We start from the raw sequence: 24,836 nt of genomic DNA on the forward strand, positions 1-24,836 counted from the left end.
CAGGGACTCGCTCTGTCGTTCAGGCTCAAGTGCAGTGAGATGATCAAGCTCACTTCCAGGCTCAAGCCTCCTAAGTAGCTGGGACTACAGGCATGCACCACCATACTCAGCTGATTTTTTTTTTTTTTTTTTTAGTAGAGACAAGGTATTGCTATGTTGCTCTGGCTAGTCTCAAATTCCCAGACTCAAGCAGTCCTCCCGCCTCAGCCTTCCAGTGTTGGGATCCTGTAATCAGTCTGACCCAGTTGCCTATTTTTATGTCTAGAGTACATAGGCATAGTGTGAGGTTCAGGTGAGGGGTAGAACTGCTAGAAACTGACATCCAGACCCTGCCTTCTCTGCACCAGGTCTGGCTCTGCAGTTTAAGTCCTCTCTTGGCCCCTCCTCCTCCCAGAAGCCCTCCTGGGGCAGAGGAGTAGAATCTCAGGGTCTGTGCTAGCTGGGACTACTTGAAGAAGAGACTGGTGTAATTGCAATGGGGCCCAGGGCTGGGCAGGAGTGGTGACAGGTGGTGTGGCCAAGAGGACCACCCTACCTACCCAAACACGCCCTTTTAACGTGCCCTCCATCATGTGGGGCCCTTTACAGCATAGATCACGGCTGCCAATGGACCAGAGCCTAGAGGCTAGAGACACGAGTATTGGCTCCAGGACATCTATCACAATAACCAGCCAATTAGCTGCTTCCAGTGGCATAGAAGGGATTAAAAACTGGACCCAAGGTTTGGAGCACCTGCTACCTAACCGGCTTAAGTTGCATAGGGCCCATGAGAAGACCTGTGCCAAGTGTTGTGTGGTTCGAGACTCTCAGCTGGCACAGATCCCAGAAGAATCTGGCTAAGGTATGTATATGGTGGGATCCTTTCTGGGTGACCTTCAGCGTGCTAGGGTGGAGACTGCAGACCACGCCAAGAGGCTGTGCTGACTTTAGGATCCATGGGGTAGTGGTGGTGGCCAGAATACTGAACCAGGAAGGTGGTCACAGCATGTGGTGAGGATTCCTAGGGTTGGGAGGGCGACTCCCTGCCCTTGAAAGAATGACAGCAGCACTATATACAATAAACAAACAGATTTGTATTAGGACAGATACACTCGGGGAAGAAAGAGGTATCATCATCAAATGTGGAATGTTGAAGAAATAGTTAAAATAAATAAAGACTCCAAGCGCAGCTGGGGCTGGCTCAGGCTGGGGCTCACAGAGGCCACTGCACATCAGCTCCAGGCTGCAGGAGCCACCACCTGGCCATACTGGCCTCCTCCCTGACGTAGCACAGCTGCGTCAGGGACACAGAGTCTCTCAGGTACGGGAGCAGCTAGCAAGCTCACTCCCCACTCTCCTCACTTATCTCTGTGACAATGTCTATCAGGCTCTGCAGCCCGAAGATATAGCCAGCATCCTGGCCCTCATGCACCACGGTGTCCTCGCCATACATCCTGCAGGTGGTGTGTGCAAAATCGATCATGCGCACGTCTACAGAGCTGGCGCCGATGGGTTTGTAGGCATAGGCCCCAGCAGACTCATCAGCTGACTCCTCTGACAGGTCCTCCAAGTCCTCAGCATCTGAGTCCAGGACCACTTCAGGCCGCTCCTTGCCATCATAGATGACCAGCAGAGAGCTTGAGTAGAAGCGGTAGGACTCCTGTCGCTCCAACACCGCCTTGAGTTCAGTCAGCTTCTTGAGCACAGGGCCCAGGAGTTCACGGCGCAGGTACCGCCCATTGTGGAAGAACTGGTAAAGTGCCTCCTTGAAGCCCTGCACCGACAGCTTCCGTCCATGATACTTGTTCATGAACATGAGCTGCCCACTGCCTGCTTGGTACACCTGTAGGAGAGAGACCAGTAAGTCAGGGGCTAAGGGCCATCTCAAACCTTGGATCCTGGGCAGTGGTATGTATGTGTGGGGGGGATGTGACAGATCAGATCAGATCAAAACTTGTCAAGTACACCAGTCACACATGAGCCACTGTCCACTATATTCTCTGATCAGCCCCCACCTGGGATGCAGCCATCCAACCTGGGTTTGGTCATTGTGCCCTGGCACCCCAACTCAACATCTGGGTCACTGGAGAGGACCTAACCCTCTTGCTTTCTTCCCTACTACTATCCACAGATTCTGGACTCAGTCAATCAACCTAATCTCAGGATCATGCAGGTATGCATGCTTTCTTTTTTAACCAAAAGGCAACAGACTCATGTGGAGTTAAATCTGGAATTTTTATTTTCGACGGAGTCTTGCTCTATTGCCCAGGCTGGAGTGCAGTGGCGCAATCTCAGCTCACTGCAACCTCCACCTCCCAGGTTCAATTAATTCTCCTGTCTCAGCCTCTGGATTAGCTAGGATTACAGGCACATGCCACCATGCCCAGCTAAATTTTTGCATATTTTTTTAGTAGAGATGGGGTTTCACCTTGGCCAGGCTGGTCTTGAACTCCTGACCTCATGATCCACCTGCCTTGGCCTCCCAAAGTGCTGGGATTACAGGCACACGTGTTACTACCGTGCCTGGCCCAGAATCTTTTCATTTAGAGACAGACTCTGACTCTGTCTCCCAGGCTGGAGTGCAATGCTGCAGTATCAGCTCACTGCAACCTCCGCCTCCTGGGTTCAAGCTGTTCCCGTACCTCAGCCTCCCAAGTAGCTAGGATTACAGGTGTACACCAACATGCTCAACTAATTTTTGTATTTTTAGTAGAGACAGGGTTTCACCATGTTGTCTGGGCTGGTCTCAAACTCCTGACCTCAGGTCATCCACCCGCCTTGACCTCCCAAAGTGCTGGGATTACAGGTGTGACATCGGACTTGGCCTGGAATCTTTTGAGCAAACAGGACTATGTCACTTCCCCAAGTGAGAGCCACTGGATGCCCTAGCCAGCCCTAGCATCCCCCTCACCTGCATGCCACACACACGCACACCAATGACCGCAGATGTGCTCTGCTGACATTTTCGGATTTGATTGGCCGCCTTCTCCTCTGAAGCATCATCACCGTGTTGTCGTGTGCCCATCTTGAGGTCAAGGACACAAGGCACCTCGTAGCGGGAAGTCAGGTTTTCCAGTAAGATAAATTCTGAGCAGTTAAGAAAAATACCCCCAAAAGGAAGTGCTACTGCATGGGTCCTTGGTACTCCCAAGGCACAGTGCCCGGACGCAGTGACCCACAGGAGACTCCATTAGTCCTGCTGCCTCTACACAGGGAGTCCAGGGCTGATTAGAAAGCTGAGCGACACCTTTACTTCTTGTCAGGGAACTGGTGTGAAAGCAGCCTACACCTGGACTCTCAGGCCTGGGCTATTCCAGCCTGGGAGACACACAAGCCATTTCCTGAACTCTTAACTAAGTATAGGACTAGGGTCCAAAAACAAAGTTCTCAATTACAGGTAGAACATCAAGGAAGTTCAGTAAATCCTGTAGCCTTATATGTGAACTGGAAGTATCAGTATAAACTCATGAAAATACTTTTCTCTTTATTATTTGATTTTATTTTTTGAGATGGAGTCTCCCTCTGTCGCCAGGCTGGAGTGCAATGTTGCGATCTCTTCTCACTACAGTCTCTGCCTCCCGAGTTCAAGTGATTCCCTGCCTCAGCCTCCCGAGTAGCTGGGACCACAGGTGTGCACAACCACACCCAGCTGGTTTTTTGTATTTCAGTAGACACGGGGTTTCACCATGTTGGCCAAGATGGTCTTGATCTCCTGACCTTGTGACTGCCCACCTCAGCCTCCCAAAGTGCTGAGATTACAGGCATGAGCCACTGTGCCTGGCCTTCTCTTTATTTTATTTATTAATTATGATTATTATTTTTGAGACGGAGTCTCACTCTCTCGCCAGGGCTGGAGTGCAGTGGCGCGATCTCGGCTCACTGCAACCTTCACCTCTTGTTTTCAAATGATTCTCCTGGCTCAGCCTCCCAAGTAGCTGGGATTACAGATGCCCGCCACTATGCTCAGCTAATTTTTTGTATTTTTAGTAGAGACGGGGTTTCACCATGTTGGCCAGGCAGGCCTCAAACTCTCAGCCTTGTGATTCACCCACCTCAGTCTCCCAAAGGGCTGGGATTACAGGCATGAGCCACCGCACCCAGCTACTTTTCTCTTTTAAAGTAAATGTCTGCTTCTCAGCTGTGTGCACTAATAAGGTCTAGAAACAATGACCAGAATTAATGAGTGCGTCTAGTGCACAGACCGTTGTCTCATCATTTCCCATTCAAGGAACCAGTGCTCCCTAGAAGGGAAACTGGTAAACTATGGCCCACTGCTTGCTGTTGCATGGCCTATAAGCTAGAAATGGTTTTCACATTTTTAAGAGACCAAAAAAAATAGATAAAGGCTAGGCATGGTGGCTCATGCCTATTATCCCAACATTTTTGGAGGCTGAGGATCACTTGAGCCCAGGAGTTTGAGACCAGCCTGGGCAACATAGTGAAACCTCACCTTTACAAAGGGGAGGGGAGGGAAAGGGGAGGGATGGAGAAGGCAGGGGGAGAGGGGGTGGCTCATGGCCTGTTATCCAAGCACTTTGGGAGGCCAAAGCAGGTAGATCACCTGAGGTCAGGAGTTTGAGACCAGCCTAGCCAATATGGTGAAACCCTGTCTCCACTAAAAATACAAAAATTAGCCAGGCGTGGGGGCGGACACCTGTAATGCCAACTACTAGAAAGGCTGAGGTATGAGAATCACTTGAACTCGGAAGGGCAAGGTTGCAGTGAGCCGAGATCACACCACTGCACTCCATCCTGGGGAAAAGAGCAAGACTCTGTCTCCAGGAAAAAGAAAAGAGAGAAGAAAAGAAAGATTTCCTCATGTACTGCTCATGTCCAGTGCCAGTGCCAGTCTGGTGAACCAGGAGTGTAAGGTCAATCTCCTCACCCAAACACCCCAGCCCTTTGCAGGTGAGCAATGTTTTGAGACTTCTGAAGAGTCTGAAAACAGGAGGCAGACCCTTGCCCTCTTTCTCTAGGTTATCTAGGCAAAAGCCCACCTGATGCAAGCTGGCCCCTTCATGAGGCACCCCTCACCTCCCAGAGACCCATTATACCCCACTCATCATCATCTGCACTCCTAGGCCAGTACCTGCCCTGAGGGAAGTGATTACTTGCCCATAATTATCATACAGCATGTTCTGAAATAACCCAGATAGAAGAAACTCAACCATGACTATAAAAACCCAACTTCTCTCTCCAAGATCCAAGGGCCTTCCTTGTTTTCTCTCCCCTAACCCTCGATGCAGAGATGCCCATGAACAAAGGATACTGTACTGGTTCCGGTGCTTTGCATTCTCCTTCATTCTCTGTAACTGTTGCTGGTGACATTTCATGCTCCAAGGGTTATAGTGTTTAAGCTGGGAACTTATATTCCCTTTTTTCTCTACAGTGTAGTACAAGACTTCAGATTTCTTTAGCCACTCAAATTCTTCTTCTAACTTATGGCTATAAAGAGATAAGAACCAATAAATCAGTATGTCTTACCAGAATTTAGCAGGTCGAGTTCGGTGGCTCACGCCTGTAATCCCAGCACTTTGGGAGGCCGAGATGGGCAGATCACTTGAGGTCAGGAGTTTGAGACCACCCTGGCCAACATGGTGAAACCGTCTCTACTAAAAATACAAACATTAGCTGGGCATGGTGGTGTGCACCTGTAGTACCAGCTACTAAGGAGGCTAAGGCAGGAGAATTACTTGAACCTGGGAGGCAGAGGTTGCAGTGAGCCAAAAATATCATACCACTGCACTCTAGCCTGGGCTATAGAGCAAGTGAGACTCCGTCTAAAAATATATATATATAAATAAATACACAAATAAAAAGAAATTCAGGGTTAAAAGAGGCACAAAGAAACTTTCTTTATTTTTTTTAAGACAGAGTTTCACTCTTGTTGCCCAGATTGAAGTGCAATGGTGCAATCTCAACTCACTGCAACGTCCGCCTCCCAGGTTCAAATGATTCTCCTGTCTCAGCCTCCCAAGTACCTGGGATTACAGGAACATGCCACCACACTTGGCTGATTTTTGTATTTTTAGTAGAGATGGGGTTTCATCATATTGGTCAGGCTGCTCTAGAACTCATGACCTCAGGTGATCCACCCACCTCAGCCTCTCGAAGTGCTGGGATTACAGGCATGAGCCACCACACCCAGTGAGAAACTTTCTAGAGTAATGAAAAGTGACTTCTTGATGTGGTGGTGGCTTACCGTGTACACATTTGCCAAAACTGTTTGAGCACTTCAAATGGGTGCATTTTACTGTATGTATACCTCAAGAAAGTTGATTTTAAAAAATAAAATTAGGGGCCAGCCAACTACTATTTTCTACAGCAAAAAGAACCTAAGATCCAAGATCAACCCCAGCTCCCCAGCCCCTGTATGTGGAGAGCCTTCCTTGCCCTCTTCTAGGAAATAGTACCACCTAGCCTCCAATACAACCAGATTCCAAAATCTGATGACTGGGAAAATAGAAACTCAAATTCCATGAGAATAGGTCAACCTACTGAGCTGTATTATATGTACTTTAATTTATATATACTATTTATATTTTCACAAGCTTTGCCAAGGTGCAGGAGTAGGATAACCCTGTTTAGGGGGATCACTGAGTTTCGGGGATGCCCAACTGCCCATTTTGTCTTCAACTATTGGTGAACAACCTGAGGTAAAAGGATGGCTCCTGTCAGTCACTGCTACATCTCCAGTTCACAGCCTGACACACAGCAGTCATAGAAAAGTGAGTGAATCTCTTACAGAGGCCAGTGCAGCTGTTTATCCAAACTGGCATGATCTAACCACAGTTAATTACAATAAAAGAGAGGCAGAGCATCCCATGTGGGAATTAGCCACTGAATGACAGGGCACCTAGTAAGTCCACTTAAGTCCTTAGCTCTAGGGAACTGGGCTGTAACCAAAATCCCCAACCCTCCCACACAGCCAAGGGTTGGCTGCTCAGTCTCCACTCACCTCTTCATTTTCTCCTCTTTCCGGTGCTGGCGCACCCAGTCCTTAGGGGTCTTTTCTGTTTCTAAGACATGATGTTTTTTGTTTGTCGTCCACCTTAGGAGCTTACTTTTTGGTTCACAGTCTGAATTATCTACAATCTCCATAGTTCCATGGTCCCCTTTTAATGGATATGCTATTAGACACAAGTTCCTATCTTCATCTTCTTCAAAGCGCACAGATACCACACCTGGAAGGGGGTGAGGAGCAGAAAGAACTTTTAATTCCACAGGAAGAAGCCTTGTAAGTAACATGATTGTAACATTTGTTTTTTTCTTACCCAGTTCCTTAGTCTCTATGTTGCCAGAGGCCCCAAACTCATCTGCAAACTTAACAAATATCAAAACAGCTAGAAAAGATGACACCATACAAGACAAGCAATTAGGGAGCAAACAGGGCCGAGAGTCTTCCTCTCTCATGTACTCAACAAGGCAAGAGCCAAAGAATTACAAGACACATTTTTCCATCATTGAAAATGTTTATTAATTTTTATGTAACTCTTCTAATCCTAAAAGACTTAAAACATTGCTCTTTATAGTTTGCGGGAAATTTTAATGCCCTAAACAGAAACTCCAACAGCCTCAAAGCTTGCTTTAAAGCAGAGCCTGAATACTGGGGAACACAGGTTTGCCTGAGGGTTAAGAACCAAGAATAAGGGAAGACTGGGTAAGCAAAGCAAAATAAAGGGGCAAACAAAACAAACCACACAGCACAAGACACCCTGGCAAAGGTTTCCCATAGTGCCCCCACACGGGGTAGGCACCCAGGCCTTTTTTCCTTATAAAATATGTTTTTATTGGTCTTTGCAATCTCACGTCACAAAAGAACAAAATGATCACAAGGCAGATAGAGTTGGTTGGGGAACACAAACACGTGGTGACCTTGAAAGCAGCTTTCCCCCTTAAGTCTCTAGAACCTGCCATGAGTAATTAGACAGTCTTTGAGGATGGGGCTGTCAGGTGGGGGGCGTTTCAGCAGGTGCCGACGAGCGCCTTACAAACGACTGGCTGAACACCTTTCCTCCCAGGCCTCTCTGCCCCAGGATCACTCAATCTGCTCAGTCCTTGCTGCCCGCCCGCTTGACTGCTGCAGGGGAATGCGTGCTCAGAGAGAGACGACACTTCTGAGGTGGCCCCCAGCTCTGGGTGCAGAGGAGCCAGAGTGGGGGATTCAGACCACACTTCCCTGTGGCCACGGGGAAAGGACCAGGGGAAAAAATGGGGTAGGGACGGCCAGCTAACAAGGGACCTTTGGCTTTGTCCTGGAAAAAACAACAGAGAAGGACCAAGTGAGGGCCCCCAACTCCCCCATCCCCACCACAATACACATGCATATTCAGAGTACAGAGACAGGCGCCCAGTACATTCTGTCCTTAAAGACAATGTTTCAACAGTCCCAAAAGAACCTAAGTTGTTCTAGAGTCTTTTATGTAACCAGACAATGCACATTTAAAATTAATTTCTTTAATGGATTCTTCCTTGATTTACAAAAGACTCCCCCCTCCCCAACAAAGACCCCACCATGCTGGTGGCTGCTGATGTCCCCTATAAAATACATTGTAAAAAGGAACAAAAAATTATATGTGAATCGAAAGGTTGCTTTCATGTAGCAATTCTGGGGACATTCTGTAACAGCAAAGGGCTTGGGCTAATCAGCACAGGCCTCCCACTCCTGCATTCCATCTGACTCAACCCTGCTCCCCCGGCCTACCTAATCACCCGGGCTTCTGGTTTCCTGGAGGACAAAAAGCAGGCGGCAAGTATTCTGGGTAAAATCCTCCCAAAGTCTTCCCCCACTGTCCCCACCATGGGGGACTATGGGTTACTGTGGTCAAGAGACACCTGAACGTAAAACACAACTACACTTCTACCAAAATCGAACTCAAATCCACAAAACAAAACAGAATTGAGCAATCTTACCAGGCTTGAAAACTGAGGGTGTGAGGTGCTGGGCTGAGGGCCAGGAGGAGGAGAAGGAGGAGGAGAAGAGGGAGGAAAAGCACAGAGTGGGAAGGAGTGAGGGCTCCAGGGATGGCTGCCAGGGCCTTCTGTGGCCACGATCCCTCACATCTCCTCACCAGTGTGGCAACCCCTCCAGCAGCTGGGGCTTACCTTTGTACTGGGGAGTGAATTTGCGCATCTCAGCAGGGAGGGTCTCGTAGAACTGATGCTCCCTTGGGACCAGGGGCTTGCACAGGGTTGTCTCATTGAAGCGGAGCACGCATGAGTGCCCCCCAACCTGGTGGACAAAGGGCTCCAGCAGGACGCCTTTGGCGCGGGGCTCCACATCCATGGCCCTGAAGGCTGGGCTCATCCTCCGGGCGCAGATGGTGGGAAGGGGGAGGTGGCAGGGTCCAGCAGCCAGTACGTCTTCTGTCTGTTGTCTGTCTGTGTGTCCCTCTCGACTTGGCTTCTTGGCTTGCTCTGGCCAGGACGCTCTGCTGGAAGCAAACACAATGATGACATGGGGGTTCGAAGTAGCGTAGGAAATGCCTTAGAGCTGTTCACCCTGCTCCGCCAGCAGAAAGACAAAGACAAACAGTCCGAGCTCTAGCAGGGCTCCGCCCATGCCACCCACTTTGGCCCCACCTTCTCCAGCAGAAAAACAAAAACATCATGAGCTCATAGGGGCGGGGCTCGATGCAGAAAGGCAGGGAATGGGTTCCAGGTGCCCCTAAAAAGGCAGAGGCCCCACTATGGTGTTAGAAAGCCACTACCATAGGCAAAACTGATGCAATGGTGAGGTGAAATCACAATTTCAAGCCTAATGCCTGGATTAAATGTTACCATTTTCTAATAAGAATGTCAAGCTTAATGTGAATGATGTCCAGGTCTCCTATTAATTGTATTTTTATAAAATGCATTTAAATATAGGGAAAACCTGCTTAATCTTATATAGTAAGACTCATTGTTGACTTGTCCAGGTTGTCTACACACACTGCTCCTGCCCAAGGCGAAAGACAAGCCCCATTAACCTTATTAGCAACGGAGCTTGGGTCCAGCTTTAATGATTAACGTCTGTATCTAAAAACAACTGATCAAGGCTGGCTAACTCCATTTAAAAAGACAGACAGTGTTCTAGGTCACTGACTATTTTTATCATTCTAACCTGATCACCAAAAGCCGGAGCACACCTTTACACCAAAGTTGTGCACTTGGGGCAGTCAGGCTTGCATCCACTCACAAAGCCACGAACTGGATGCATCATCAGCAAAGCACATCTCTGTATGCACCGTTAACTGGTACAGGGCATGCTGCACTCGTTCTGTGTTTCGTCTAATTTATGCAGTTTCTACTAGCATTTCTTAGAGGGCCTGAGTTACATTTCAGTACCTGTACAGGGATTTTACTGGGAACTCCTTCAGTTCCATGACTCCAACTGAGAGAGGAGTGAGGATGGATCTGGAGGAGATGTGCCCTCTGTCCTCTAATGTGGGGAAATGACCTATTATGTATCAGGCTCATTACAAGAATTTCTTACGCCATTTGGTCCTCTCGATACTTTCTTTGAGGTAGACACTACTCTCCCTATTGCAAACAATGAAGCTGATTAGAGAAGATTAGGAAACTCACCCAGGGCCAGGGACAATAAGCCACTTCTCCCAAATGAACCCACACAGCTGCCTCTAGGGCCCATGATTTCCAGCACTGCCCAGCTTAATTTTTACTTTTTTTTTTGAGATGGAGTCTTGCTCTGTTGCCCAAACTGAAGTGCAACCTCACTCACTGCAACCTCTGCCTCCCAGGCTCATGAGATTCTCCTGCCACAGCCTCCCAAGTAGTTGGGACTATAGGTGCCCACCACCACACCTGGCTAATATTTTTCTGTATTTTTGGTAGAGATGGGATTTCACCATGTTGGCCAGACTTGTCTTGAACTCTTAACCTCAGGAGATCCACCCACCTTGGCCTCCTAAAAGTGCTAGGATTACAGGCATGAGCCACTGTGCCCGGCCAATTATTATTTTATTTTATTTTTTTTTCAAGTAAACAGGGTCTCATTCTGTTGCCCAGGCTAGAGTGCAATGACAGGATCATAGCTCACTGTACCCTCAAACTCCTGGGCTCGAGGGATACTCCTGCCTCAGCCTCCCAAGCAGCTAGGACTACAGGCACATGCCACCCCACCTAGTTAGTATTTTCTATTTATAAAGTAGCCTCTTTTAAAGAGTGTAAAATGGTGTTAATCTCTTCCTTTCAGAGAGTGCCTGACTGTGGGCCTCAACTGACCTCAAGAGCTAGGAATCAATAAGTTTTCCCATATGCAAAGAGCAGAGAATCTAAATCTAAGGTTCTGATCGCTTGGTACTACCTTCTCATCACCACAAAAGCCTCCAGGACAGCATATATTGAGAAGAGTCCAGAAACTGAACACAGGCACTGGGACTGTAACTATGAGTACATTCTAGCCATTCCAGGCTCTATCCCCAAGATGGAGCTCTGAGAAGTCTGGCCACAAAAACCTTTTCTCCAGGTCTATGCAGACTGGTTGACACTAGTCTACTGAAAAGACCTTTTGAATAAGAGTAATACCAAAAGAAGCTACTGGTTCATGGTCCACCGGCCAGTACCAAAGCACATGTCAGGCACCATATTATAAAACTGTTAAAGCACAAGATGCTCCTCATGGGCCAGGCCTTAGAAACACAATCCAGGCTAGGTATGGTGGCTCTTGCTTAGAATTCCAGCACTCTTGCAAAACATCAATGCATTGCACATAATAAGGTAAGTCCTATTTTATGATCCTTTCTTTTCAATTATGTTCAAACTCTCAATATGAACATAAGTATGGCTTCACTATAAAACATACTTCTCACATTTGGAGTTGCAAGTAAGCGGAGCTTCTGTTCTAGGGTCCCTCACAGCCCATATCTCTGCAAGAAAATGAAGGATCAACTTTCCAAAGATTACAAAGCAAATCAGCTCCCTCCGTACAGGCTTCAACTACACCAAAATAAAGAAAAGCCCGAATTATACCAGATGCACCAATCTCCATGTTTCTCTCTCTCTCTCTCTCTCTCTCTCTCTCTCTCTCTCTCTCTCTCTCTCTCTCTCTCTCTCTCTTTCTTTCTGCAGTGTGACCCTAGGGTCTAAATCTCAGTTTCCCTGGAAGGCTGGAAAATTAATTAATGGTTACCATAAAGCCCATGCAATGTATGGGCCCACTACCTAGAGAGACAGGAAATAAATGCAAAATACTGGCTTCAGATTTAGCATCTATTTTAGCTTTCCACATTGCCTCACATTTGTCCATGAAACTACGAACACATAAGAAACACAGAACATCCATCCTAGCACGGCATACAGTTTTCCCCCACAGTCCATCCACCAAATCTATCAAATTGGTTTAAGGATCTGTTGGAAAAAAAAAAAATGCCTTAATATTCTTAACTTTTTAAATAATGCAAATAAAATATATGACTATGACTCATGAAAGCCCCTGGGCCCTTAGCTCACTCATCCAGAATTTAGTTAATGAGGCTACAAAATGGGATCCACTGGGGTCACTTACTCTGGCTCAAGAAATGCCCCAGGGTCAAGCAGTCATAGAGGAATGGTATAAGGCACACTATACTGATGGCAGAAAAACAACCCTCACCACCTATACCTCCTTCCCATGTGTCCCAGAGCCACCACCCAGCATGTGCCTGGTACACATATACAACCCAGGGTTAATCATGCAATGCCTCATACATTGCTGGTAGGAATACAAAGCCACTTTGGGAAACAGTCTGGCAGATTCTGATAAAGTTAAACATATACTTATTATATACATAGCACTCCCATTCCTAGGTATTTAACTAAGAGGAATGACAACATGGCCGGGTGCTGTGACTTACGCCTGTAATCCCAGCACTCTGGGAGGCCAAGATGGGCAGAACACCTGAGGTCAGGAGTTTGAGACCAGCCTGGCCAACATGGTGAAATCCTATCTCTATTAACAATACGAAAAATTACAGGCCACTTCGCCGAGCCCATAGTATGTATTATTTTAATAATCAGAAAATATTATACTTAAAAAGCTCCTGCTGGGTGTGGTGGCTCAGGCCTGTACTTCCAGCACTTTGAGAGGCCGAGGCAGGCAGACCACTTGAGGTCAGGAGTTCAAGACCAGCCTGGCCAACATGGTGAAACCCTGTCTCTACTAATAATACAAAAAAATTAGCCAGGCATGGTGGTGGGCACCTGTAGTCCCAGCTACTTGGGAGGCTGAGGCACAAGAATCACTTGAACCGGGGAGGTGGAGGTTGCAGTGAGCTGAGATCATACACTGCCCTTCTGCCTGGTTGACAGAGTGAGACTTCTGTCTCACACACACACATACACACAAATCCTACTCACTGTTCAATAGTTTCTATATACAAACTCATTGGCTGAAATTTCCTTTTGCATCTATTCTTTTTGGGCTCATCTGCCTCACTTTGAGTATCTTGAATCACTCATGCTAAGGTCAGCCTTGGCCTCTACTATAACATATTTTTTAAAAATCAGCTAGACGTGGTGATGGACGCCTGTAATCCCAGCTACTTGGGAGGCTGAGGCAAGAGAATTGCTTGAACCCAGGAGGCAGAAGTCGCAGTAAACCAAGATTGCACCACTGCACTCCAGCCTGGACACAAGAGTGAAACTCTGTCTCAAAAAAATAAAAATATCCATAAGGAACAAAATATCAACATCAAATATGTTCCGATTATATTCGCTTCTCAGGGACCTTTGTACTTGCTATTCCCTTTGCTTGATATATTCTTCCCCCAGATAAACCCCTTGCCTCACTCTCTCAACCTCCTTCAGCTCTTTAGGCAAATGTTAGCATTTTTTTTTTTTTTAAGAGATAGGGTCTTGCTCTGTTGCCCAGGCTAAAGTGCAGTGGTGTGATCACAGCTCACCGCAGCCTCAAACTCCTGGGCTCAAGTGTTCCTCTCACCTCAGCCTCCTGAGTAGTTCTGACTACAGGCGTATATCACCACAGCCAGCTGAGCAAATGTCACCTCTTTAATGAGATCTTCAACCACTCTATCTAAAAGTGCCACTCCCTGGGGCACCCCTGCTTCATTTTCTCCTACTTATCACCATCTAACTAACATACTCTTTGTATTTTTTGAGATGGAGTTTTGCTTTTGTTGCCCAGGCTGGAGTACAATGGCACAATCTCAGCTCACCACAATCTCCACCTCCTAGGTTCAAGCGATTCTCCTGCCTCAGCCTTCCCAGTAGCTGGGATTACAGGCGTGCACCACACCTAATTCTTTTTTTTTTTTCTCCCTTTGGGGTAAATGTGTACATCCTGCATCCTGCAGGATTGTTGCATAGGTACATACATGGTGGTTTGCTGTCTCCATCCCCCTCCACCCAGTCGCCTACCTCAGGCATTTCTCACGCACACCTAATTTCTTATTTGTCTTGTTTATTGTTTGTCTCCCACAGCATTTCCACTTCAAAACAAGTTTCGTAATGTCAGATTTTTGACTGCAATGTTCACTGCTGAATCTCCAGGATCTAAAAGAGCACCAGCATAAAGTAGGCATTCCACAGAATGTGCCTCAAATCACTACTGTGTCATGAATACCTACCACACACAGCAGAGAACTCATAAGACACCCACTGCAATCATCATCCAAATCCACACCAATCATATGGTGAGTACAAGTATTGAAATGTGGCATGCTGCACACTTTACAAAATGCATTCCAAGCACTGGCTAATATTAGTTTATTTTGCATTTATTATCATCCACCTTGTAAGTCTGCATAAACGGGGGAATATAAATTAAGGACCCATGCCTGAACATTCATCTGAGATCTTCTGGCCTAGACACATTTCATGTCAAACAAAACCCAAGCTCTTAATGTAATGACAACTAACCTTTTGAGAAACTCTCGCTTGTAGAAAATCAAGTAACAAAAGACTAATGAAGAATAAACTTTGAAAATGTGGCTACAAGAAGATTTCAATTCTATCATTGTTTATAACAAATATACTAACCAGCATTCAGATATTCTATGTGGATACTGAGGCCATATCCCAAAGATATGACCAAGGTTTTCAGGTTGCTAAATCATCACTAAAAAATAGTTATCTCTTTATTTTATTTTATTTTTTCATAAAAAAGAGACGGGGTTTCACCATGCTGGCCAGGCTGGTCTTGAACTCCTGACCTCAGGTGATCCACCTGCCCGGGCTCCCAAAGTGCTGGGATTACAGGCGTGAGCCACTGCATCCGGCCAAAAATAATTATCTCATGCCAACCATGAAGATGAGAAATAAGTATAATTTTCTTTTTCTTTTCTTTGAGAAGAAGTCTCGCTCTGTTGCCAGGCTGGAGTGCAGTGGTGTGATCTTTTTTTTTTTTTGAGATATAGTCTCGCTTTTTCGCCCAGGGCTGGAGTGTAATGGTGCGACCTCGGCTCATTGCAACCTTCACTTCCCAGGTTCAAGCAATTCTCCCACCTCAGCCTCCCAAATAGCTGAGATTACAGGTGTGCACCACCACACCCAGATAATTTTTGTATTTTCAGTAGAGACAGAGTTTCACTGTGTTGGCCAGGACGGTCTCGATCTCCTGACCTCATGATCCGCCTGCCTCGGCACCCCAAAGTGCTGGGATTACAGGCGTGAGCCACCGCGCCCGGCCAGAAAAATTTTTTTAAATAAAAACTATTGGCCAGGCACAATGTCTCATACCTGTAATTCCAGCACTTTGGGAGGCCGAGGCAGCTGGATTGCTTGAGGCCAGGAGTTTAAGACCAGCCTGGCCAACACGGTGAAACCCGTCTCTACTAAAAAATACAAAAATTAGCTGGGCATGATGGCATGTGCCTGTAATTCCAGCTACTCAGGAGGCTGAGGTGGGAGAACTGCTTGAACCAGGGAGGCAGAGGTTGCAGTGAGTTGAGATCATGGCAGTGCACTCCAGCCTGGGTGACAGAGCAAGACTCCAACTAAAAAAACTAAAAACTAAAAATAATAAAAAAGAGAAAAAAAATAAAAATAAAAGATAAAAACTATTCCAATCTTTTGCAGGCAAAGTAAAGAGAGGTCATGAATTAGTCTTGAGTATATACAGAAGGCCTCTTCAGCAATGAGTCTGTCAGTCCAGCCTTAAAGTGTGTTAGCACAATGCCAAAAGAAAACCATTCCCAGCCAGGCATAGTGGCTCACGCCTGTAATCCCAGCACTTTGGGAGGCCCAAGCAGGCAGATCACCTGAGGTTGGGAGTTCAAGACCAACCTAATCAACATGGAGAAACCCCATCTCTACTAAAAATACAAAATTAGCCAGACGTGGTGTTGCATGCCTATAATCCCAGCTACTCAGGAGGCTGAGGCAGGAGAATCACTTGAACCCAGGTGGCAGAGGTTGCGGTGAGCCAAGATCATGCCATTGCACTCCAGCCTGGGCAACAAAGCAAAATTCCATCTCAAAAAAAAAAAGGAAAGAAAAGGAAAACCATTCCCTCCCATAACTTGAACTTTCAAGGAAAGTGGCAACAAATGAGGTACAATCCCTAGTGACAAAATGAATATGCAAAAAGGAGTAAGGCCAGCTGTAATCCTAGCACTTTGGGAGGCCAAGGCAGAATTGCTTAAGCCCAGGAGTTTGAGACCAGCCTGGGCAACATAGCAAGACCCCCATCTCTATAAAAAATTAAAAATAAATAGCAGGGCATGGTGGTGCCTGCTTATAGTCTTAGCTATTCAGGAAGCTGAGGTGGATCACTTGAGCCCAGGAGTTTAAGGATACAGCAAGCTACTATCATACCACTGCACTACAGCCTAGGTGACAGAGCAAGATCCTGACTCAAAGAAAACAACAAACAATAAAAAACTAAAAACATTTTTAGTAAAATAAACTCAGGAAGAAAACAGTCAATGTCTGACTCTGAAAGGATGTCTTGTGGGAACACCAAATTGACCTGTCTGGGTACCATCACCTACCATCAAACTACTATCAACCTCAGGAAATTCAAGTCATAAAATTCAACCTCCATAAAATTCAAGCCCACTGCTCCGTAAAATCAGGACATCTCTCATCCTTGATGATGAACACATTCACCTCCACATCCAGCAATAGGAGAGGAATGAAACAAAAATATTTTTTTCATTCAATTTTATGACAGACTATTAGGATACCATAAAGAGCTTTCTTATCAATTTTATATTTTTTTAACCAGGTGAAAATGCTTATGATATGCTTTCTTTTTTGAGACAGGGTCTCCATTGTCAAGACTGCAGTGCAGTGGTGTAATCTCAGCTCACTGCGGCCTGGTCCGCCCAGGCTCAAGTGATCCTCCCAATTCAGCTTCCCAAGTAGCTGGGACAACTACAGGCATATGCCACCACATCCGGCTAATTTTTGTATTTCTGTGTAGAGATGGGATTTTGCTGTGTTGCTCAGGCTGGTCTTGAACTCTTTTTTTTTTTTGGAGACGGAGTTTCGCTCTTGTTACCCAGGCTGGAGTGCAATGGCACGATCTTGGCTCACCGCAACCTCCGCCTCCTGGGTTCAGGCAATTCTCCTGCCTCAGCCTCCTGAGTAGCTGGGACTACAAGCACGCGCCACCATGCCCAGCTAATTTTTGTTGTTGTCGTTGTTGTATTTTTAGTAGAGACGGGGTTTCACCACGTTGACCAGGATAGTCTTGATCTCTTGACCTCGTGATCCACCCGCCTCGGCCTCCCAAAGTGCTGGGATTACAGGTGTGAGCCACAGTGCCCAGCCCCTGAACTCTTGATCGCAAATGATCCTCCCGCCTTGGCCTCCAAGGCGGCCTCTGTTGTCCAGCCTCTGTTGTCCAGGCTGGAGTGCAGTGGTGCGATCTTACTTCATGGCAACCTCTGCTTCCGGGTTCAAGTGATTTTCATGCCTAGCCTCCCGAGTAGCTGGGATTACAAGCACATGCCACCATGCCTGGCTAATTTTTTTTTTTTTTTGAGACAAAGTCTCACGCTGTCACCCAGGCTGGAGTGCAATGGCATGATCCTGGCTCACTGCAACCTCCACCTCCCAGGTTCAGGCAATTTTCCTGCCTCAGCCTCCTGGGATTACTACTCAGTAATCCTGGCTACTTTTTGTATTTTTGGCATGCGCCACCATGCCCAGCTAATTTTTGTATTTTTAGTACAGACAGGGTTTTACCATGTTGGTCAGGCTGGTCTCGAACGCCTGACCTTGTGAGCCACCCGCCTCGGCCTCCCAAAGTGCTGGGATTACAGGCGTGAGCCACCATGCCCGGCCTAATTTTTGTATTTTTTAGTAGAGACTGGGTTCACCGTGTTGGTCAGGATGGTCTCAAACTCCTGGTCTCAAGTAATCCACCCACCTCAGCCTCCCAAAGTACTGGGGTTACAGGCGTGAGCCACTGCGCCCGGCCTCACTTATGATAAACTTTTAAGTTATAAGAAGGAAGACGGGCCAAATGCAGTGGCTTACACCTGTAACACCAGCACTTTGAGAGGCTGAGGCAATTGGATCACCTGAGGTCAGGGGGGTCAGGAGTTCAAGACCAGCCTGGCCAACACGGCGAAACCCCATCTCTACTAAAAATACAAAAATCAGTTGGGCATGGTAGCATGTGCCTGTACCCCCAGCTACTTGCGAGGCTGAGGCAAGAGGATCACTTGAATCCGGGAGGTGCAGGTTGCAGTGAGCAGAGATTGTGCCACTATACTCCAGGCCGGGCAATAGAGTAAGAAAGACTCCATCTCAAAAAAAAAAAAGAAGATATATAATTGTATCATCTGGCCAGGATGGTGGCTCACATCTGTAATCCCAGTACTTTGGGAGGCTGAGATGGGAGGATGGGAAGATCACTTAAAAGCCCAGGAGTTCCAAGACCAGCCTGAGCAATATAATGAGACTGCGTCGCTACAAAAAATTAAAAATTTGCTGGGTGTGGTGGTGCATGTCTATAGTCCCAGCTACTCAGGAGGCTGAGGCAGAAGGATCACCTAAGCCCATGAGGTCGAGGCCACAGAACGCTGTGATCATGCCACTGCACCCCAGCCTGGGCAACAGAGTGAGACAGAGAGACGAAAGATGAGAGAGACAAGAGAGAGGAGGGGGGGCGAGAGAGAGAGAGAAAGAGAGAGAGAGAGAAAGAAAGAGAAAGAGAGAGAGAGAGACTTTTCCTGCTGTACACAGATCATTTATATATATATAAAGTGGATAATCTATGTTGTTTAAACTATGTCTGAAGATTTACAGAAAAAAAAGACTGCCAAAAAGTACCAGCTATGTCACTGAATTGTACACATAGTATACTCAAACATAGTTAAAATGGGAATCTATGTTACATACATTTTATCACATACATACAAAAACTAACAAAAAGGCCGGGTGCGGTGGCTCAAGCCTGTAATCCCAGCACTTTGGGAGGCCGAGGCGGGTGGATCACGAGGTCAAGAGATCGAGACCATCCTGGTCAACATGGTGAAACCCCGTCTCTACTAATACAAAAAATTAGCTGGGCATGGTGGCGCGTGCCTGTAATCCCAGCTACTCAGGAGGCTGAGGCAGGAGAATTGCCTGAACCCAGGAGACGGAGGTTGCAGTGAGCCGAGATCATTCCATTGCACTCCAGCCTGGGTAACGAGCGAAACTCCGTCTCAAAACAAAACAAAACAAAAAAAAAACTAACAAAAAGTACCAGCTACTCACAGGGGCCATGGCTGCCTGCTCCCTTCCAAGGCCCTGCAGTCACTGCATAAGAAACCTTGAATGCCTTGAAGTCTCACAGCTCATGTGTGAAAGAAAGTTGATACAGGTTTCCCAAATAGGACAACAATCCTAAAAACTGAAATAACATGTGATGAGTGCTGAAACCAAAAGAAACTTATCTATGTTGTTAGCAATAACAGGCTGGGTACCATGGTACATCTATAATCCAGCATTTTAAAAGGCCAAGGCAGGAGGAATGCTTGAGGTCCGGAGTTCAAGACCAGCCTCAGCAATACAGAAAGACCGTATCTCTACAAAAAAAATTAGCAAGTTGTGGTGGTACACATCTGTAGGCCTAGCTACTCAGAAGGGTGAGGCAGAAGGATCTCTTGAGCCCAGGAGTTTGAGGCTGCAGTGATCTCTGATTATACCACTGAGCTTCTCAGCCTTCGTGACTGAGACCCTATGTCAAACAAACAAACAAATAAATAAATAAAAGAAGGGATCAACTACCCTGAGGAGTGACTACGGTGACCCTTCTGTTCTCTCTACAGAAAGTTTTAACACTGCTATTATAGAACGAGGTGGTCAGGCCAGGTGCAGTGGCTCAGGCTTGTAATCCTAGCACTTTGGGAGGCACATCAGTTAAGCTCAGGAGTTCAAGACCAGCCTGAGCAATATGGCAAAACCCCATCTCTACTAAAAATACAAAAACTAGCCAGGCATGGTGGCATAGACTTGTAGTCCCAGCTATTTGGGGGACTGAAGCAGGATAACAGCTTAAACCTGGGAGGTCAAGGCTGCAGGGAGGTAAGATCGTGCCACTGTACTCCAGCCTGGGTGACAAAGTGAGACTGTCCCCAAAAAAATAAAGAAGAAAGAGGTGGTCAAACTGCTGTCCCAAAATGTAGGGATATAAGTACTGTAGAAGTTACTTCCACATTTTTAAATGTGCAATTTTTGGTGATTTTTTTTCAATCTAAATATTCACTTTCTTACTTAATTTGTTTTCATATTTGTACATTCTTTTTTTTTTTTTTTGAGACAGAGTTTCACTCTTGTTGCCCAGGGTGGAGTGCAATGGCGTGATCTCAGGTGATCCACCCACCACCTCGACCTCCCAAAGTGCTGGGATTACAAGCATGACCCACAGTGCCCAGCCTCGTATTTGTACATTCTTTTGTTTAAAGACGGCATTCATAATTACATGTATAATTACAAATTATTTATGTTACATATTTTTAAATTATTATTAATTTATTAATTTATTTATTTTTTGAGATGGAGTCTCACTCTGTTGCCCAGGTTGGATTGTAGTGGCACGATCTTGGCTCACTACAACCTCCACTTCCCAGGTTCAAGTGATTCTCCTGCCTCAGCCTGCTGAGTAGCTGAGACTACAGGCTCAAAACACCACGCCTGGCTAATTTTTGTATTTTTTAGTAGAAACAAGGTTTCATCACATTGGACAGGTTGGTCCCATACTCCAGACCTTATGATCTGCCTGCCTCAGCCTCCCAAAGTGCTGGGATTACAAGTGTGAGACACCGCGCCCAGCTTAAATTATTTTACATAAGCTTCAGACACCGTAAAACCTGCCCTATACTAGATGGTAAGATCATGATTCCCCTCTTTTCAGTTTTATGAATGTTTCAAACTTCTTATAATATCCTCCAACTCTGAGCACACATTACCTTTATAACTGAAAGAGAAAATACAGGGAGAAGAGGAGGATCCAAGATTGAAACAGGAAAACACAGATGGTTGCTTAGCTCTTGATGGTTTTAAAGCCATCTAGAAACAAACACTGATGCAACCCACCCTTGTACTCAGAGCTTCACTCTAAGTGAGAATAACAACCACAACACACACTGTCCTCAAAGTGTATACAAGGCGCTAGAAGGTAGGAGCCCTCAATAGCATTTCATTCTGGTTTTAATAAAGAAGAAACCACAGGTTTTAACTGGAGTGATTTCATGAAAGTCATACAATTATGTAGTTCCTTCCCCCAAAACAGAAGGTTCTGTTCCAAAAATCTGGACAAGCTTTTCCATAAGGGACACAGTAGCCTCCCAGCTGCTTCTCCTTTCTAGAACCACCAGCAGGACCACACTGCCCTATCTCTTTGCCTCGTCTAACCAGATTTCTGGAATGACAGACTACAGGGCTCCAAGGTAAGGGGAACATGGACAAAGGAACTTTCAGTCTACCCAGAAATATCTTTATCACCAGCCAGGGCAAGATGGGGAGACCGTGTCTCTACCAAAAATTAAAAAAATTAGCCAGGCGCAATGGCACGTACCTGTGATCCCAGCTACTTGGGAGGCTGAGTTGGGAGGGTCACTGGAGCCTGGGAGGTCAAGGCTGCAGTGAGCCATGATCACACCAGTATACTCCAGCCTGTGTGCCAGAGCGAGACCCTGTCTCAAAAAAATATATAAAATAATAATAAATAATAAAAAAGAAATACATTTATCAGAATAACCTGCTAGAATTATAAAGAATTTTAGCAATTTTAAAAGCTTCTAGCTAAAACAATGATTGATTCTAAGGTGTCATTATGTCTCCTTTATCAATATATGAAACTTTATTTTGTTTTAAGAGATGGGGGCTCGCTATGCTGCCCAGGCTGGCCTTGAACTCCTGGCCTCAAGTGATCCTTCGGTCTCGGCCTCTCCAAGTGCTAGGATTACAAACCATGGGTCATCTGGCCAAATTTTCTTCAGATAGCTGAATGTATTCCATACACATTCTGAGAGTTTTCAGTCTTCTTTGAAAAGCCAGTTACCCCTCTCTTAAGGACAATTCTGTCTCCAGTCTACCACCACGTTGGAAGAAACGTAACTCAACAGGAACACAGAGAAGCAACTCTCTCAGACTAAAGCCAAAATTGCTCAGAGGTCTCAATCTGTGAGAGATTTTTTCTACCTCAAGTTACGGGTTCTCTCATATGCCAATAAGTAATGGCCCCACAGGGCCAGTGTGGTGACTCACACCTGTAATCCTAGCACTTTGGAGGCCAAGGCAGGAGGACTGTTTGAGCCGAGGAGTTTGGTAACAACCCTGGCAACATCGTGAGACCTTGTCTTTACAAAAAATAACTAGCCAGGCATGGTAGTACATGCCTGTTGTCCCAGCTATTCAGGAGGGAGAGGTGGAGGGATCACTTGAGACCAGAAAACAGAGGTTGCAGTGAGCCAAGATTGCACCACCACACTCCAGCCTGGGAGTCAGAGCAAGACCCTGTCTCAAACAAACAAACAAAAAAAGTATGGTCCAATTAGCTTCAGACAAGATTACATGTTTCCTGCCAGTGGGCAATGTTTACCCCATTTAGCTCTTAAGCTCACTGCCAAGCCCAAATGACACATAAATTCATCCTCTGAAATAAAGGGTGCCAAAAGTGATTCAGTCCCAATGGGCAGCCACAGAGGCAGGGTATCCCTGATCTGCCCAGGCAAGCACCCCTGAGTGTTGGATTTGCTGGAGCAGGGACAAAAGGGTGCCCTATGCTGTACCAGTGCCTGTGACCAAGGGAACTCTGACAATTTCCTCCGGGTCCTTTCAACATCTCACTTAGACAAATACTCCCTACAAGGGTCTGCAAACTATTCCAGGTTCATGGTAGCAATCTAGCAGCTTGTATCACCCAACCCAATCTGCCTGAAAAAGAATGAGATACAACTGTGAGAAAATTCTTAAGACTGCACTAATCACAGCACTATGTCCTAATAAAGAGACACTTGCCAATTATCCTTCAGAAGTCCTGAGATAGCTCTCCAAAATAAGACACAGCAAAATATTTTAAAATTTTTGTTGGGGAAATCAAGTTCAACTGCATTCATAGTTCCAAAGCAAAGGTCACACTGATCTCTTCAGAATCACCCAGCTTGTGAGGAAGGCAGTGGATTCAGTCAACCAAGATCACATTTGAGGCCAGGCATGGAGGCTTAAAACAAAAAAATGTTTTAAAAATTAGCCAGGCTTGGTGGCATGCACCTGTAGTCCTAACTACTCAGAAGGCTGAGGCAGGAGGATCACTTGAGCACAGAAGGTTGAGGTTATTGTGAGCTATGAGACTGTGCCACTGCACTGTAGCCTGGGTGATAGAATGAGACCCTGTCTCTAAAAAAAATAAAAATAAAATAAGATTGCATTTCAAGACCAGCAGTGAAGGCCAACAAGCTACTTCCAGTTTTAACATCTTACCCTTCTCTCATTCATAACAAGGAGCTTAAGTTATTTTCCAAAGTAAAAACGGTCTTTTAAGTATGAGATAAATCATCCCAGGGGTCCTGTCCCTTAATTTCCCAGGCTTCACCTGCCCTAGTCCTGCTGGTCACATCCATTAGTTTTGTTTTCGTTTTTTTGAGACAGGGTCTCAATCACATCTCCCAGGCTGAAGTGCAGTTGTTGTAATCATGGCTCACTACAGCCTTGTCTTCCTGCGCTCAAGTGATTCTCCCATCTCAGCCTCCCAAGTAGTTGGGACTACAGGCGCATGCCACCACGTTGAGCTAATTTTTTGTTATTTTTAGTAGAAACAAGGTTTCACCACATTTCTCAGGCTGGTCTCAAACTCCTGGGATCAAGTGATCTGCCTATCTCGGCCTCCTGAAGTGCTGAGATTACAGGCCTGAGCCACTGCACCAGGCCACACATCCATTAGTTTTTAAGCCCCAGAATCTAAGCTTGTCAGCTGCCAACTGGCACCCCTATAAGTTCTACCCTCCCAAATGCCCCAGGACCTTGTATCCTGCACTTATAGTCCTCCTCCGGCCTTCCCAATGTAAAAGCAGCATTCTGACTAACCCATAAAGTCTTCAACACGAGACCCTGGAAGTTGTTGCGGTGTTAGTTCCAAAGGCCCAGCACAGAATCTATAAAAGACAGAGGCAGCCCAAAGACCTGAGGAAGGGATAGACAATCCTATCCTCATGCTCAAATACAAACACGAAGCAAGAAAAACCCAAGCCCTTCAGTAGTGGGTCTGTAATCAACTGAGCTCTCTCTCCTCCAGAGGCACTTGTCTGGAAGAACAGACACTCTTCAAAGAATGACACCTTTTACTGCCTTACAAGTAAAACTTCTATTAATAATAGCTGAAAAATTGAAAATGTTCAATAAGAACTAACTAATTTAGGAAGATCATAATCTCAGCAATGTGCAAAAAGATGGTTTAACAAGTTATTTTTGTTTTTCCTGTC

The 24,836-nt window shown here is 46.0% G+C and overlaps 1 protein-coding gene across 8 annotated transcripts in view; it reads right to left on the minus strand.

Moving 5' to 3' along the window:
* Positions 1–1,053: 1,053 nt before the first annotated feature.
* The window catches only part of IP6K2 (inositol hexakisphosphate kinase 2), a 31,503-nt gene continuing 7,720 nt past the window's right edge, over positions 1,054–24,836 (minus strand). For 2 of the 8 annotated variants that reach the window (XM_064367061.1, XM_064367059.1), the window contains exons 2-7: positions 22,755–22,872; positions 9,085–9,413; positions 6,938–7,163; positions 5,249–5,424; positions 2,891–3,066; positions 1,054–1,822 (exon numbers count right to left, since the gene is read on the minus strand). In XM_064367061.1, coding sequence (XP_064223131.1) covers positions 1,322–1,822; positions 2,891–3,066; positions 5,249–5,424; positions 6,938–7,163; positions 9,085–9,286 — 1,281 coding nt within the window. In that variant the 5' untranslated portion in view covers positions 9,287–9,413; positions 22,755–22,872 and the 3' untranslated portion in view covers positions 1,054–1,321. Of the gene's footprint in view, positions 1,823–2,890; positions 3,067–5,248; positions 5,425–6,937; positions 7,948–9,084; positions 9,414–22,754; positions 22,873–24,836 lie in introns of those variants that run through there. The other 6 variants (XM_012467673.2, XM_064367058.1, XM_012467672.2 and 3 more) reach the window with 4 other exon arrangements.

This window comes from Aotus nancymaae, unplaced genomic scaffold, assembly GCF_030222135.1.
Source record: "Aotus nancymaae isolate 86718 unplaced genomic scaffold, 86718_ANA_hifiasm-v0.15.2.pri h1tg000067l, whole genome shotgun sequence".
Classification (NCBI taxonomy): Eukaryota; Metazoa; Chordata; class Mammalia; order Primates; family Aotidae; genus Aotus; species Aotus nancymaae.